The sequence below is a fragment of the Citrus clementina genome, unplaced genomic scaffold (genome assembly GCF_000493195.1).
Source record: "Citrus clementina cultivar Clemenules unplaced genomic scaffold, Citrus_clementina_v1.0 scaffold_3, whole genome shotgun sequence".
NCBI classification, from domain to species: Eukaryota; Viridiplantae; Streptophyta; class Magnoliopsida; order Sapindales; family Rutaceae; genus Citrus; species Citrus x clementina.
The window spans coordinates 33,343,291-33,358,824 of record NW_006262339.1 but is presented as its reverse complement, the minus strand read 5'-3'; the positions used below and the strand labels follow the sequence as shown (position 1 = coordinate 33,358,824).

The window sequence follows — 15,534 nt, the reverse complement described above, 5'->3', positions numbered from 1 at the left end:
TGTGAAATGTACATGACATATTATTATTATTATAAGTTTACAACAGCATATGCGCGCACACACACTCGCATGAAAGATGAGAGAGAGAGAGAGTGAGAGAGAAAGACAGGTACATGACATCTGGAATACCTGGGAGCAAAATTCGGGTTTTACGAAGCCACCCTGCCCTTTTGCTTACTGGTGGGGCTTTGGTCTTTTGCTCAGTTTTTCAGCTGATAAAGGCCAAAGAAGCAAGAGAATATATATATATAAATAAAAAAAAGGAAAACCCATTTCCTGCTATCTCTCTTTATCTTTCTCTCTTTGAAACCGACCCCATTAAGCTTTTCAAACCCTAATTCAATTGGCATTTTCTCACTGATACTGTTTTGCATGTTGTAATCAACGTGCATTGCAACGGTGAGCTCATTTGACGGATTTTTTTTTTCTTCTTGATGTAATTTTGGCAATTTTAATGTTGAATTTTTTATTTTATACGTGATATTTTGGATTTGGTTATGTGGGTTTTGATCTGTGTGAAATTCTTGTTTCTGGGTTGGTATTGTTTTTGGTTTTTTGATTTTATCATGCATGTTTTGGAAACGGGTTTGATGAATTGCTGTGATATGTTAGTGGGTGGTTTTTTTTGTTTTTATTTTTTTGTTTTTGTTTCTTTGGGTAATTCGGTTGTTGTTTTTGTGATTTCATGCTCTTTTGATTCAATGCCTGGACGGTTTGTGCTGTTTGTTTGTGGAGAATTTGTGGGTATGTTTATGTTTCAACATTTCTGATTGCTGTTTAATCTGCAAACACTCTTGTAACTGTTAATTGATAGATTCCCAGATTAAAAGTTTATGCTACTGGGTTTAACAATTTTTCTTTTCTTTTCTTTTTTTTTTTTTTTTTGAATGTTGCTGTTGGATCATGCATTCAGAATTTCTTCATTTGGTACATTTGCATTTACTTCTATGTATTAGATAGATATTCATTTATATTTGTTTGGATGCTGTATAAAGCAGTGAGGGTTCTGTGTTGTAGAGAAAGCCATGCCAGAGAGTTGCATGCTTCGTGCAAGCCGGAGAGGGTTTCTAAGTCTAATTTTTTGTGCATGATGCATTTTGAATCGCTGAGAAATGCTGTTTTCCCCGTTATTTCTCATATATTAAACTTTTTTTTTTTTTTGTGGATTTTCATACTGAGGCAACGTAGTGTTTTAAAGCAGGGTATGTCAGCTGAGGAGGGCTTCTTGTGGTCTACTCTATCGTGCATGCAATTTGTAGAAGAATAGTTCATAATAGACATTTTCCGATTTTGTCTCTTTTGCATGGGCTGTTAACGTAGAGGGTCTAAGCCTTCCCGAAACTTTTAAAGTATTTCTATACTGATGAGCTTTAAGTCCATTGTTCCATTAGAGCATAGTTATGGCATGACAACTAGGAAACTGATATAGAAACGGAATCTGGTGAGCTGGTTGCTTTATATTAGATTGAACCATTTACGTAGGGATCATACTTGGTTGCCTAAACTGTGAAAATGCGGTTTTCTAAAATAAGATAAGTCTGTTGGTTAACTATTTTCATTTTTCTTAAAATTTATATTCACTCGCTTTACTGTTTAATTTTCATTGGATTTTGATATTCATTCATTAAGTTATCTTCATTTAATGTTGAGTTTTACGACTACGGTCATGTTGCTTGGTTGTCACAATGGTGGCAAATAAAAAAGCTTAAGAGTGTGTGTGTGTACACATGTACTTTTTGCGTAGTGTTGTTTTTCATTTCTAGCTTTCAGTGTTTCTCTTTAATTCTCTATTGTATGCATTCTATTGTGCGCTACAACAGTACAATTTTGTGCTTCTAATAAATTTGTTACTCGTAAAGGAAACAGCTAAAGGAATTATATAATGCCACATTTTTTCAATGCACAAGAAAATTAGGTCAGCATTATATTTATCCTATAAACTCATAAAATCCTGCATCCATAATCTTATAATTCAAATAGAATAATTTTGTCTTTTTATATGTTGCAGTTCAAGCACAAGATAACAATAGAAGATGGTTCAATAGTGTCTATGTGTGTGTGTATCTTAAGGAGAAAGGTTGCGTATACTTCGTATTTAATATTTCAAATTAAGATAGCTAGTTATTGTGGCTTAACATGTGTTAATTTGCCAAATTCTTTGGAAATAGTGATTTTGAAATGCTTGTATTTCCTACATTTACTTTCAGTAAGATCAAGAGTCACATGGCACATGTTTTGTTGCATCCTGTGAGATATACAACTGAACCAATGAAGTGTAGCCACACCTCGTTTGAGAAATTTATATTGATTATCAGTACTATTGGATACAGTTGCAGATATTAGTCTAAGAGCAGTGAACCCAAATTATCTGTTTTATGACCCCCTTCAGCATCTTTTCAATGCAAATTTCTAAAATTGCATTCTATGTTTGCAGCCACGCAGTGCCATATTTTAACACGCTGTGGGGTCTGTTTGTGTGATTACCATGTCTGATTAAGTCCCAATTTTAAAGCAAAAGAAATGCTTAAGAAGTAGCATCCTCTTTCCTAATTAGCAACATGATATTTTTTTCCATCAACTAGTTCTCCTAGGGCTGACAGATATTACTTGCATGGGGAAGGAAAATAAATAAATTGTATGAATGATGCATATTGAGTAATACCTAGTATTCTTGGTTAATTGTGAAAGAGCTGTTTTTTTTAGGTATATTCACTTCCACTCACTAAGAATTAAGCTCCACTTTATTTGAAGAAAATATTAGTGTCAGTCTTCTGAGGTCTTTCCTTTTTCTCAACCAGTGGACAGATAATGCGTGGAGATCAGTAGGTGAAGCTCAGAAGACACTGCGGATGCAGATATTGAGTGACTGAGTGAGGTAGAGAAGATGCATTTTTGTTTTCGGATGGTGCTGCAGTAACGCCCGTTGTCTGCGCATAATAGTTTGCTGCATGAGGTTGTTTCTCAAACCAAATGCAAAGGTTAGGCCTCTTGATGAGCATAACAGTCAATTAACTATGACTGGCCATAGCCTTGTTGTTCAGTTTGCATCTTCCAACGCCAGATCTGCATTCACTTCGTTGTTAATTAGTGCATTGATCAATTAGGACAGTTGACAAACTAAAGAAATAATGTTTAATGCTTATTTGTAATTTATTCGGCTTTTATGCCAACGTATATGGAAATCCACCTGTTACAGCTGAATGATCTTATATTGAAAATCTTAGATTGTGTGATGGTCTGATGTGCTGGTGAGATGTGTTTAATATTGCTCTACTCGTGATAGTATGAATCCTAGTACACTTGCAAATCAATTGTAATTCATGGGTCTTGATTTATAGGGTTGCTTAGAAAGCTTTTGGATAGGAATTGGAGTTTGAGGATATCTTTTCAGTGCATCATTGCTAATACATTTTTTGAAAACGGATTTCAAAACTTAGGTCAACTTATACACTTATTTCCTTAATTAGATCATCTCCACATATTATTAAAAAAGATGAGCATAGTGTGTGTGGAAAACCATGCATCCTACATAAAGTATTTAGTTTTGTCAATTTGTTTTAGGCCTCTAACCCATATACTAAAATGTTCCTGGAGATACCATGGATGCCTTGTATTCGCAGCATTACTTTCAAATCAAAGACAAATAGATGCGTTATTCTCGTTGTATTTGGTTATAACGAAGTGCACTTGCTGAGAAACTCTGTTTTTGATCCCATGAAACTCTCTCTCTAATTACTGGTTGTTGCATTAAATGAAATTACCAATAACTAATTACTGGTTGTTGTTTCCTAAACTGAATTATAAAAGGCCTATTGAGATCCTTACTATATTTGCAGCTTTTAATTTTAATGTTTTCCTTCAATGTTGTTAAGATATTAGTAACTAGCTTAAGACTTTATAGTCTATTCAATCTTATGATTACAGGCTTTATAGTCTACTTGATATTACAGGATGTGATATGTGCACCTTCTTCAATGTTTTCCTCCTTCCTTTGCAGCAGTTAAAGCATCCATTTGATGGTTTAAATGGAAAAAGATTGTTCGCTTAAAATGTCTTGAACTACTTTGGTACTTGCACTTGCTCCAAATTGAAGGCAGATTAGATTTAACCGGTGGATCCCTTTAACTTGGCGAAAGTTATTTGCAGATCAAGGTTATACATTGTAGTGCTAGTGGGATTGCTATCAGTTGATGGATATGTCCTTCAATGCAGTTATTGAGGACGTGTGTGATGATGATTTTGAGGGGTCTCGCGATGAGCACCAAATTTTCTCAGAGGTCTTCTTCAGAAACGATCCAGGTGGCACAAGTAAGAGGTGTCTTGTTACTGGAGTCATTAACTTTGAACATGATGACAGTAAGATCTCCGATATACTGTTATGTTCAAACAGTGACAACTCATCGATAACAAGTCAAGCTTCTTCTAAAAATCTAAATGTCGAGGATTCTCATAATGCAACTGAGAATTCTGGGGGTGCTTGTGGATCAAGATGTTATCCAGAAAGATCCTCATTGGAAGGTGGGAATGATGAGAGTTTGAATGCTAAGCGGATGAAGTTTTCAGTTGACAACCTTACTTATATCAAACCTAAATCCGGGCAGGTTTTGACCTCGACAGATATATTGAAAGGAACTGTTGCTGGTACATCATGTCCATCCACAGACTCTGTTTTTCGTACTGTTGCGCTTCATTTAGTTGAATCGTCCAATCAGGGCATTACATCTGGTCGCTATCTGTTAAAGCAAAATGTGGACAATAGTGCTGTGGATGACATGGATGTTATAAAGCAAAGTTTGCCGAGATTGGATGGACATGATGGGAAGGAGGCGATTTTAGGTAAAGCTATTGCTTCTCCTATTTCCCAGGAGAGTTCTGCCACCAGGCTTACAGTTGCAAGTCCATCTGTTACTGTTGCTGAGAAATCTGGATTTGCTCAATGTGCTGCGGAGACAGTGGATAGATCCATTTCAGTTGGGCTGGATGCATCTAATATTTCTTTCAAGCTAGATGCCAAGACGGATCCTCGATCTCTTCTTCAAAATCATATTTTTAACTTGCTCACAGCAGCAGGCTGGGCTGTTGGGAGGCGTAAAAGACCTAGTAGGAAATATATGGATACAATTTATAGATCACCTGAGGGTAGGTTGTTTCGTGAATTTCCCAAGGTTTGGAGAGTTTGTGGCGAAAATTTACTTGCCGATGGATCTAATGTGGTGCCGGCACCGGCAGATGACGGTAAGGAATGGACTGACATTAATCACTTCCATACTGATCTGTTTGATACTTTGATAAACATGGAGAAAGTAATGTGTAAGTCAAATCTTGCTAATGAATTGGCTTGTCAATGGTGTCTTTTAGATCCCTTTGTCTTAGTTATATTTATTGACAGAAAGATTGGTTCACTGAGGAAGGGAGATGTGGTTAAAGCAGCAAGAAGTTTTATAGTTGACAAAAGGGAAAAAAGTGATCCTATTTTGGCCTTGGAAAATGTGAGTAGTTTTGAAACCCACTGTTTCCAGAGAGATTTGCCGGTTCATTTTGATGATGCTACTCTGGGCACTAAAAGTGCTCTCACAGTCTCTGAAGGCAGCTACCATTCCTGTGATGGGCAATCCGGCAATCAGAGTTTCTCAAAAAGTGGTAAACAGACAAATGACAGTGCAACTAAGTGTCTAACAGGTTTATCTATTTGTACAGCTGATAAAGTTGGCATGTATGGGGTAGATACTACCAATGCAACCAGAAGTGAGTGTTTTGGAATCTCTGGGAACAAAAAAAGCAGTGCTCTCACTTCTTTACCTCCTTGTGTGTCAGACAGTAATTGTGTCCAGATAGGTGGTTGCCCACATGGTGTTCCTGCTGCTCCTAGAGATTTTAGCAATTTGCCTCAAGGGTCTGAATCTGCTTCCGCTCATCAAGACAGCAACCGGAATTTCCCAAGCTTTGATAAGGAAACTTCTGTGCATGCTGTGGAAGCACCTAAGGAAGATTTGGGAGACATATCAATGCAGTCTTGGAATGAAAAGGAAAAAAGATATGAAGACCAAATTACTGAAAATGAGGAAAATCGTTTGCTTGGATCTCTGGTTGACCATCCAAAGTGCAGACACAATGGTGTGGTTAATTGTGACGACGTGAATAGAGCTTGCCCTCAGTTTGATCCCTCTGTACATGAAGTTGTATCTTCAGGGGTCACAGAGCAGTCTGGGCAAAGTGCGGATGAGGGCAGGAAATGCATTAAGGCTTCAGGGATCAATGCAGAGGATGATTATTCTGCTGCAGATGTTAGACTGAAAAAGAAGACACGCAGGAAGTCCAGAAAGATATCTGAAATGAGATTGAGCACACTCAGTCATAGTGACATTCAGAGTTTGACTTTGGATATTAAGACTGAGGTGCAGGATGCTGATGCAAGTGGTGTTCAGTTAGAGCCAAAAGAAGCTCAGAAGCAGTTTCTTGCGAATGCAGCAGTTCAAGGAAGTCAGAAAACACCCTCTTCTCTTGGCTCTTGCCACCTTCAGATTGCAAAAAGAGGCTCAAAGTTTGAGAAGACTCATCATGATTGTGATGGATCTAAAAATAGACGAAAGAGACCAGTTACATGCAGAATCAAAGATGATGACTTGCTGGTTTCAGCTATTTTAAAGAACAAAGATTACAGCCCAAAGACCACCAAATCTAATTCTAAAGTAAAGTCCCGCAAATTAAGAGCAAGGGTGAATCCCAAGAACCGAAAGGGAGGCTGCAGGTTGCTTCCCCAAACAATGGTTAAGGGGGGTGAGCTAATTAAGAATGGCATGTGGTTCGTGGAAGGGACAAGAACTGTTTTGTCCTGGTTGATCATTGCTGGTATCATATCTCTGAATGATGTGATCCAGTATCGGAACCCAAAGGATGATGCCGTGATAAAAGATGGTCTAGTAACCAATAATGGAATTATCTGCAAGTGCTGCAATCTAGTGTTCTCAGTTTCTCAGTTCAAGATTCATGCTGGCTTCAAGCCAAACCGGCCCTGTTTAAATCTTGTCATGGAATCTGGTAAGCCCTTTACTTTATGTCAGCTGCAAGCATGGTCAGATGAATATAAAAGCAGGAAGAGTGCAACTAGAGCTGGAACTGTGGAAACTGATGAAGATGATAAAAATGATGATTCTTGTGGAATTTGTGGTGATGGGGGTGAGTTGATATGTTGCGATAACTGCCCTTCTGCTTTTCATCAGGCTTGCTTGTCCATCCAGGTTTGTTCTTTGCTCATATGTTGGCAGTCTTTACTGCCTTATCTTCTCTACTCCATATTGCTGAAATCTAGTTGATATGCGTCTAATTAAGTGCTTAGAGATTATTAAGTTGTTTTCACTAACGTGTGATGATTATTTATTTTTTGCTCCACAATGTGTAAAACTCACACTATGATTTAAATGCCTGTGCAAATTGTCCTCATGGCATTCTAGAGGATGAATTTATTTTAAATTGAAGTTGCAGTCTTTTCTTTTGTTTTTATAGTACTTTATTGAAAAATCATCTTTCTTTTCACTATTGTTACTTTCATGGATCTATTCACAATATGATTTTATTAACATTAGATTCTTTACATGCTTTGGATGCCAGGACTAAACTCCATTCTGTCCTTTTTCTATTAATTATTATACTTCAGGATCTTCCCACTGGCAGTTGGTTTTGCTCAAACTGCACCTGTTGGATATGCGGGGATTTGGTTAATGAAAAAGAGGCTTCAAGTTCCTTTGATGCTTTAAAATGTTCTCAATGCGAGCATAAATGTAATATTTCTGTTCCTCATTTTTGGTTTGATTATTTTGCATAGCTAAAATTGTTTCCATATCTAGTGGAGAGCTTGAATATCACTGCTGTGAATGAAAGATGTAAGCTAATTAAAATTGGACTTGAATATTAAATTTTAAATGTAAAACTAGCAAATACCTTCTAGTTTTTGTTTAGAATACAATTTACTCACTCTTTTTCTTACATTTATTTCTGTTTCTTGTGTAATATGTTTCTAAAAATGTGGCAGCTAAAAATTTTTCTGTAGATAAGTGAAGCTGTGATTTGGATTTGAGTTTTAGTTAATGTTTCTACTCAGCATATCATTTAGACTGTAGAATGTAGCAAGGACGATATCAGGATTTTGATCTAGGGAAGACCTAGTAATATTTTGGCAAAGATAGATAATAATAAATGCTAAAAGTGAATGTAATAATAAATGCTAAAAGATTGATAATAATAGATGCTAAAAGTGAATCTAATTCATACCATGAGAAAGTAGGGAATGAAAACTGTAAAGAGTTTGGCTACTACTGTATATCTTAGCAAGTCAAATTTCAGAGAAATCAAATCAATAACAGCTTTAATTCGCATATTCAGGTCTTGCCGTTCATTAGCCAAGAAGGAAACAGTAAAAAAGGAAATAGGTTTATGAAACCAAATTTGCTTCTTTCTACTTAAATTATAATGGGAGAGCTAGCAATTCATGAAAAATTTTAGGCGATTTTCTGCAGGAAACCAACTAGATATAATAATTGTAATTGCATATATAAATATTTTAGACCCCTTTGTCAGGGATAATGCAGTTTCATTTGAACATTTTCTAAGCAGCCAAAAATGAGCCAATTGGGTTCCAGGTATTGAAATAAATAAGGTTGAATGCATTATCCCTGACGGGAGGTAGTATATGATCATTTGCCCGATATGTTTCTTCTTAGTAGTACATAATAACCCAATGTGATTCTGAGTTGGTTGGATATCCTATCATTTTCACTTTTCCCCACGAAGCTTTTCTTGGCTATTAGTTTCTAAGTACCTGACAGTGTTAATTAAAAATGCTTGTAAACAGATCATGGCGAATGCTTGAAAGATATGAGCAAAGGAGCGGTTGCTGAAGCTTGGTTTTGCAATCAAAGCTGTCAGGAGGTACGTTTGCTTGATTGTCAATCATTCTAATTCTTTCTCATGAGTATCTCTTGAATATGGCAATCAAGTCCTTTTAGGCTTTCAGGGTACAGCTTTTGGTGCATGAGTGTTTGTCATATTTTTTCTTGCATTTTGTTTGAATGAGTATCTGTTCATGCATAGGTTGGCAACAAGCTGGGGCAGGGGAGGGTCAGTGCTTTGCCAAACTTTTCTTGAGAAAACTGATAATCTCCCCTGACCTTTTATCACCTACAAATGAAACAATTGGAGCTGGTTGAAGCAGAGGGTATTTTTCTTTTCCTCGAAAAAGAAAAGGAAAATAATTATCCAGCAGGTCATTCTTAGAAACTCTGAATTCCTGTTTCTGATCTGCATATCCTATGAAATCCTAGCTGTGTTGTGACTGAATGAGGCTGGTTATGGGATATCTCTGCTCTTCATCTGGCACAACAATGCCAGTGAATATGCCTTGTATTTCTATATGAGGTAAAACAATGACTTCAGCCTTAAATCTGCACAATCCATTGCCCAGTACTTAAGTTGCAATAGCCATGCTGATAGCTGTTTACTCCTGATAGCTTCAATAGCTGTGACCTTTTTTAGAGATATTTGCATTACAATACCAATAATACAGAATAGGTCTGCTCTAAGCAATCACCGAGTGAAGCCCAGTCTTGTCCTGCCTTTTGTGTCTTTAATATCAAACCAAGGGGATATAGATCTGGGCAAATGTAAAGATTTTGATTCTCATTCTGATACAAGGCTGGAAGTACCTTTTAATTGTGTGGGTCTGGGGAAATATTTCTTGGTCACTGTCTGCCAAGAGATCGATGCATTTCAACGTATTAGAGGTGGAATAAACAGATGCTGTGTGTTCCTATGCATTTAGATTGCTTCTACATTATTTTGAGATTTTTCCACAGTGGTTGCAACTGTTGTAATGCTTTCCACGTGCTTAGATTCACTGAAACAGACTTGTATTTTAGAACTTTCCTTACTGTAGAAACTTTTATATCAACATTCTAGAGGTGGGATTCGAAATCCTTCCTTTCATTGTCTGTCTTCAATATCTAGCAAAGGAGACCACTACAGAAGATATTGATGAAGAATTCAATACTTTTTCTGAAACTATTAGGCGCACCAGTTTTGAAAAACTCTTTCAACAGTAGGTTTTTTGTAAAAACTCTGTTCTCCTTGATTTCTTTTGCTTACAAATTCCCTATAACTCAATTCCTTGCGTTTTACCATATATCATGGTCGCTCTTTGATGTTAGGTTTTAACATATGGTTACATTTGCCCATATACCTCTTTTAACACAATTCTGCAAGAAGTCCATAGCCTTCAAATTTAATGATGAATAATTATGAAAATGCTTTCAATCTTATGTGCTAATAAAATTTCTCTTTGTTTCTTCCCCTGGAAAAAAAAAAAGAAAAAAGGAGAAGAAAGAAGGAAAAATTTGTGTAAATGTTTTAGGTGACTTAATTACTTCTACGGATTGTTGCTAATACTTCCTCGAGCAGTAAATAAATTGCTGTTTAGATGTGAAGTAAGTTTGGTTTGTATTATGAGGTTTGTGTGTTTAGTTAATTAGTAGCTTAGTGCATTACATTTGATCTTTTGCCCTCTCTTACTCTTCTATTTTAGGATACACTAGATCATGGTCTGAAGCAGAAAATAGCTTCGAAATCAGATTTTATATAGAAACTTTAAACATATAAAAACCTAAAGTGGAGAATTTAATGGAGATTGAAGAAGAGATCACCTAACTAACACCTGAAAAACTTTTGGGCAATAGAACCAAGGTTCTTGAACGTCACTGCCTAGAGAATGGTAGCATCAGACATCGAACACAGCTACTGGTTCTCAATTTTCCTTCATTAACTTTTGATAAGAGATTTCTGTAGCTAGTCTGCCTAGAGCTAAGAAGCTAATGGTAAAACAAAAAGATCCATATAACTAACTAGCTAATGGTAAAACAAAAAGACCCATATAACTAACTGTAGTAGCCTTCTAACTATCAGAAGAGTCAAAAAAGCATGGCCCTATTTTGTCAGTCTAACTAAATTGCCAAACTGGCACTCAACATGATGGAAAAGAAAATGAATGGACATTAGCATACTAATACATCCCTCAAGGAAGTAACAACTGAAAGTCTTGCAAAACTTCTGGAATCAATCCCTGTCTGTGGTGTTTCTTCTTTTGTTTCATCAGAGTTGTTGATAATTATGTTATTTTATCTATCTTCTTATTTTTCGTTCAAATGACATATTATTGCTTATCAACCTTTTAATTGTGATTCAAATACTTGCATTTCTGGTATCTACAACAGGTTTATTCCGGTCTTCATTCTCATATTGGGATCATTAACCATGCTGCTGATGGCTTTTCTTGGACACTCCTTAGATGCATTCATGAAGACCAAAAGGTTCATTCTGCTCAGCGGTTTGCCCTAAAGGCTGAGTGCAACTCAAAGTTAGCTGTTGCTCTCACAATTATGGAGGAATGCTTTCTGTCCATGGTAGACCCAAGAACAGGAATAGATATGATACCCCATCTCTTGTATAACTGGAGGTAGGTGCTTCACTTATTGTTTTGCTGCTGCTGCTGCTGGTGTAATTATCATTATTATTGTGGAAGGGCCTATTGAAGGAACCACATGTTGTATTAGGCTATGCAGATTAGTAAATTGTTGCACTAATAATTTTGTTTTATTATATTAGCGTGTAGAGCAAGGGCCTTTAGGTTGGGTTCTTTTATGGGTCTTAAATTTGTCGAGGGAGAGACCGTAAAGATACTTCCATAGAAGACAATACCTCTCCTTTTATTAGCTAGCAATGGCAAGAAGCAAAGAAATCTAATTTCCTGAACTGATTTGGTGCATTTGCCTAGCTCCTTTGCTCTGTAGGTGTGGAGTTAGTGGTGCAGGTCAAACAGGGTGTAACTGCAGAATGTTGTTCAACTTTGCATTTTTGGAGACCTTTATGAGCTGTGGATATTTTGTTTTCTGAAGCTCAGCTAACCCTTCTCTGTTTATAAATTTTTCTCTTCTAAGTTTTGTTCATAAATACAGTTATGGTACTTTATCTATTACTTAATTATTGCTAGAAAACTAACTACAGAGCCTTGAACTTGGAAAAGCCATGCTTTGGTTCTTTTGTTTGTGGTCTTTTATTTATGGCAGATTTCAATTGGCAATCAGACAAATGATTATTGCACATTGTACCAAATACATTGCGTAGGTAATTGGGTATAGTCCTGCAGATTTGACATTATCTCAAATCTGGCATTATCTCAAATCTCATACCTCTTTGTATGGGACAACTTATAGTTTGCTGATGTCTGGAATTGATTCCTTAAACCAAAAACCTTGCTTGATCCATACGTTGGTGCAGAAAGGCAAGACTTTGGTTACATTATACATAATAGGCTATTTAGGAAAGGTAAAAGTCAGTGTTCCTGGTACTTAAAGTTGTTGTTAGCACTGATATGAGATTAGTTATGCCTTGTGTAATGTTACATGCTTTCTTTGCCTGGTGTGAGACATCGTCCTTCTTTTCTGTCTTAGTGCAATCTGATCTCAAAAGAAAATATTCAATTTTTTTGTTATTTTGTTGCTTTTGTTCTTTCTCTGCAGGTCAGATTTTGCGCGGTTAAACTTTCATGGATTTTATGCAGTAGTCTTGGAAAAAGATGATGTTTTGATCTCTGTTGCATCAATCAGGTAGTGTTGATTCTCGCATGTAGTGGTTCCATATAATGAAACATGTCTCCAAAACAATTCATACATGTTATATTCCTTGATGACTTAGTGCATTTTGATTAGTTGTCGTTCGGTGAAAGTATCTGTTGCCACAATTAGGTAGTATTGATTCCTGCATGCAGTTGTTCAACATAAAAAAAAGTCTCCAAAACATTTCATACTCGTTATTTTCCTTGATGACTTGGTGCATTTTGATTAGTTGTCACTCGGTGCAATTCTTGTGTGTAATACCTTGAACTCTCAACCATTGATCCAATGACCTGAATGAAACACTGACTTCACTCCTTATGGCTTGACATAAGAAGTTATGTAGGCCTTAACTCTTGGGATGCTGCATGTGAGCTCTATGCAGTTAGCTTCCTGAATTATAGGATAAAATTACTCTGGAAATATAAGTTTGATAGATGCTCCACTTGGACATTTTCCATGCAATTGTCGGGTATATATATTCATATTATATATAAATGGATAATCTTTGGGAATCTACTGTGAAAGACTTAAAGAGATTTTGAACTTTTTGGTGTTTTAATTCCTTAGATTTAAGCCATTCTCCCTATATTTTTACCATTATTTTGGAACTAAAAGAAAAATATATTTGTTCATAGAGTGCATGGAAAATCAGTTGCAGAGATGCCCCTAATTGCTACCTGCAGCAACTACCGTCGGAAGGGAATGTGCAGACGCCTTATGGCTGCTATAGAAGAGGTATAATTACATTACCATGCTTAGATGCTCTGTCTATATGGTAATTTGCTGTATTCTTTTGTCAAACTAAACAAATTTGATTGTCCTCGATTTATGCTTATCTCACCCTTAATAGGTGGTGTTGCTTGATTTCGAAGGAATTTTTTGCTTGATTTCAAAGGAATTTGTTGCTTGAATTTCTTTGTTGCATTGCCTTGGTTCATTTTTCAACTCATTTCAGCTGTGTCACTCTGTCAGCAAGATAAATTTCTGGCTGCTTCTTATTGAAATGATAGCTTCCTTCTAGTGGCTATATGATATTGACATTTAGTTCAAAAAGCCTTGCATAAAATGCATAAGATGTGCTACCATTTTCTTTTGCTCTCAAAATCATATTGTGAAGAATGATAAAACAATTTTATTTTCTTCTCAATTCATGAAAATTACAGTCTTTTTCCTTTTCACATTAGCAAAAAACACCTGAAAACAATGGTTTTGTGATCATGAAACACCGTTCTGGGAACACCATAGAATATCATTTGCTTCCGAAAACTGGGCCATATCGAGAATGTTTCCTTGAACTGTTTCCCAATATAGATAACCTAATACTTTCTTAATTGAGAAAAAATATTAGTATTTTAGAAGCAGAGAACCAATCTTACACTGCCATCTTTGGTCTTTTGCTCCATTTTGAATTTTCTAAGCACTGAGCTTTGGAGGAGCATCACAACTAAAATTCTTCTACTGTACGGCTGTATTGCATTGCGTTTTCATTTCAATAATTATATCTGTGACTTACATATTTGCTTTCTGTTCAATGATGCCTCTAGATGCTAACATCCTTCAAGGTGGAAAAGCTCATCATATCAGCTATTCCCAGTTTAGTTGAAACATGGACCAAGGGTTTTGGCTTTAAGCCAGTAGATAAAGATGAAAAGAAAACTCTAAACAAGGTCAACTTGATGGTATTTCCTGGAACAGTACTTCTTAAAAAGACCTTGTATGGAGATCAAAAAGCAGACGCACAATCTGGTAGCCTCTTCTTTGACAAGAATGCATTTTTCTTCTCTATTGTTCAATTTTCTCAAAATATAAGCTTAACTTCTCCAATGATCCATCAGCAGAGTTGGGAATCAACGAATTAACTGAACCAGGTACTTCTTCTGAAGTAGAGCCTATCGCAGATTCAGTGAATGGAGCCTCAGAGGGTCTACAACAATCTCAATCTGATCAAAGCAATGGCAGAGTTGGAGCTGAAATGCCAAACAAGCTTACAGAATGCAAGAACCTACGGCATAGTGTAGACAGTGGAGACGAGCATACGCAGGACCAATTTTCAAAGCTGACCTGCGAAAAGCCGGGTTCTGCTTCTGCTTCAGGGGAAAGCAAAGCTGAAATGGTTTGTAATGTTGAACTTGAATCATCCCCATGTATGTGCGATGAGACGCAGCATTTTTCGGACAGACAGACAGCGGAAAACTCTGTGTAGATGAGAAAATAGAAATGAAATGTGTATATGTTAGAAACTGTAGGTAGTGTACTGTGCTCTAAAGCAAAACTTGTTTGGACAGTGCAGTTTTACCTGTTAGCTTTGGAATTGGGGGATAATGGAAGTCAAAAAAAAAAAAAAAAGGAAATAAAATAAAAATTAATATCCAAATCGGAAAATTATAGAACAAAAAGACCGATTTTTTCGGTGCTGCCAATATGGTCTAGACACGGTTTTTTTTTTTCTTAGAAGGAATACTAACTTTCATTCAAACAAAAGAGTTGAATACATTCATAATTTCGATTGGAAAAGAACCTAACCAAACAACAGTTACTAAGTGATCAAAGGCTAATCTAGCCAATGAGTGGGCAATCGTATTACAAGATCTTGAATCGTATTACAAGATCTTGGTGTATAATGACATTTGGTATTGCAGAGATCTTTTAGCTTGTTTTGAATCTCTTAAATGACCCAGTAAATCTCATTCTTGCTACCTTTTCTGTTGTTAATTAAATCAGCCATCATTTGAGAGTCAGTTTCAATAATCAACAAGGATAAACCTGCATCCACAGCTGCCTGTAAACCCCATCTTATTGCTTCAGCTTCCGCATACAATACATCCCCATGAAATCGTGAAGTCTTAACAGCAGCAGCTATGACATTCCTCATTGC

The 15,534-nt window shown here is 36.4% G+C and overlaps 1 protein-coding gene across 6 annotated transcripts; it reads left to right on the top strand.

Moving 5' to 3' along the window:
• On the top strand, nt 1-14,981 carry LOC18047068 (increased DNA methylation 1). 6 transcript variants are annotated; one of them, XM_024188223.1, is made up of 11 exons: nt 1-399; nt 2,009-2,077; nt 2,799-2,978; nt 3,951-7,238; nt 7,655-7,778; nt 8,849-8,925; nt 11,259-11,500; nt 12,564-12,650; nt 13,295-13,394; nt 14,204-14,405; nt 14,495-14,981. In XM_024188223.1, the coding sequence occupies exons 4-11, from the start codon at nt 4,191-4,193 to the stop codon at nt 14,860-14,862; spliced, it is 4,248 nt and encodes a 1,415-aa protein (XP_024043991.1). In that variant the 5' UTR covers nt 1-399; nt 2,009-2,077; nt 2,799-2,978; nt 3,951-4,190; the 3' UTR covers nt 14,863-14,981. The 6 variants fall into 6 exon arrangements, with proteins under 6 accessions (XP_024043991.1, XP_006442540.2, XP_024043992.1 ...); XM_024188222.1 differs by lacking the exon at nt 1-399 and adding an exon at nt 1,760-1,915; XM_006442477.2 differs by lacking the exon at nt 2,009-2,077 and having other exon boundaries at nt 4,001-7,238.
• The last annotated feature ends 553 nt before the right edge of the window (nt 14,982-15,534 follow it).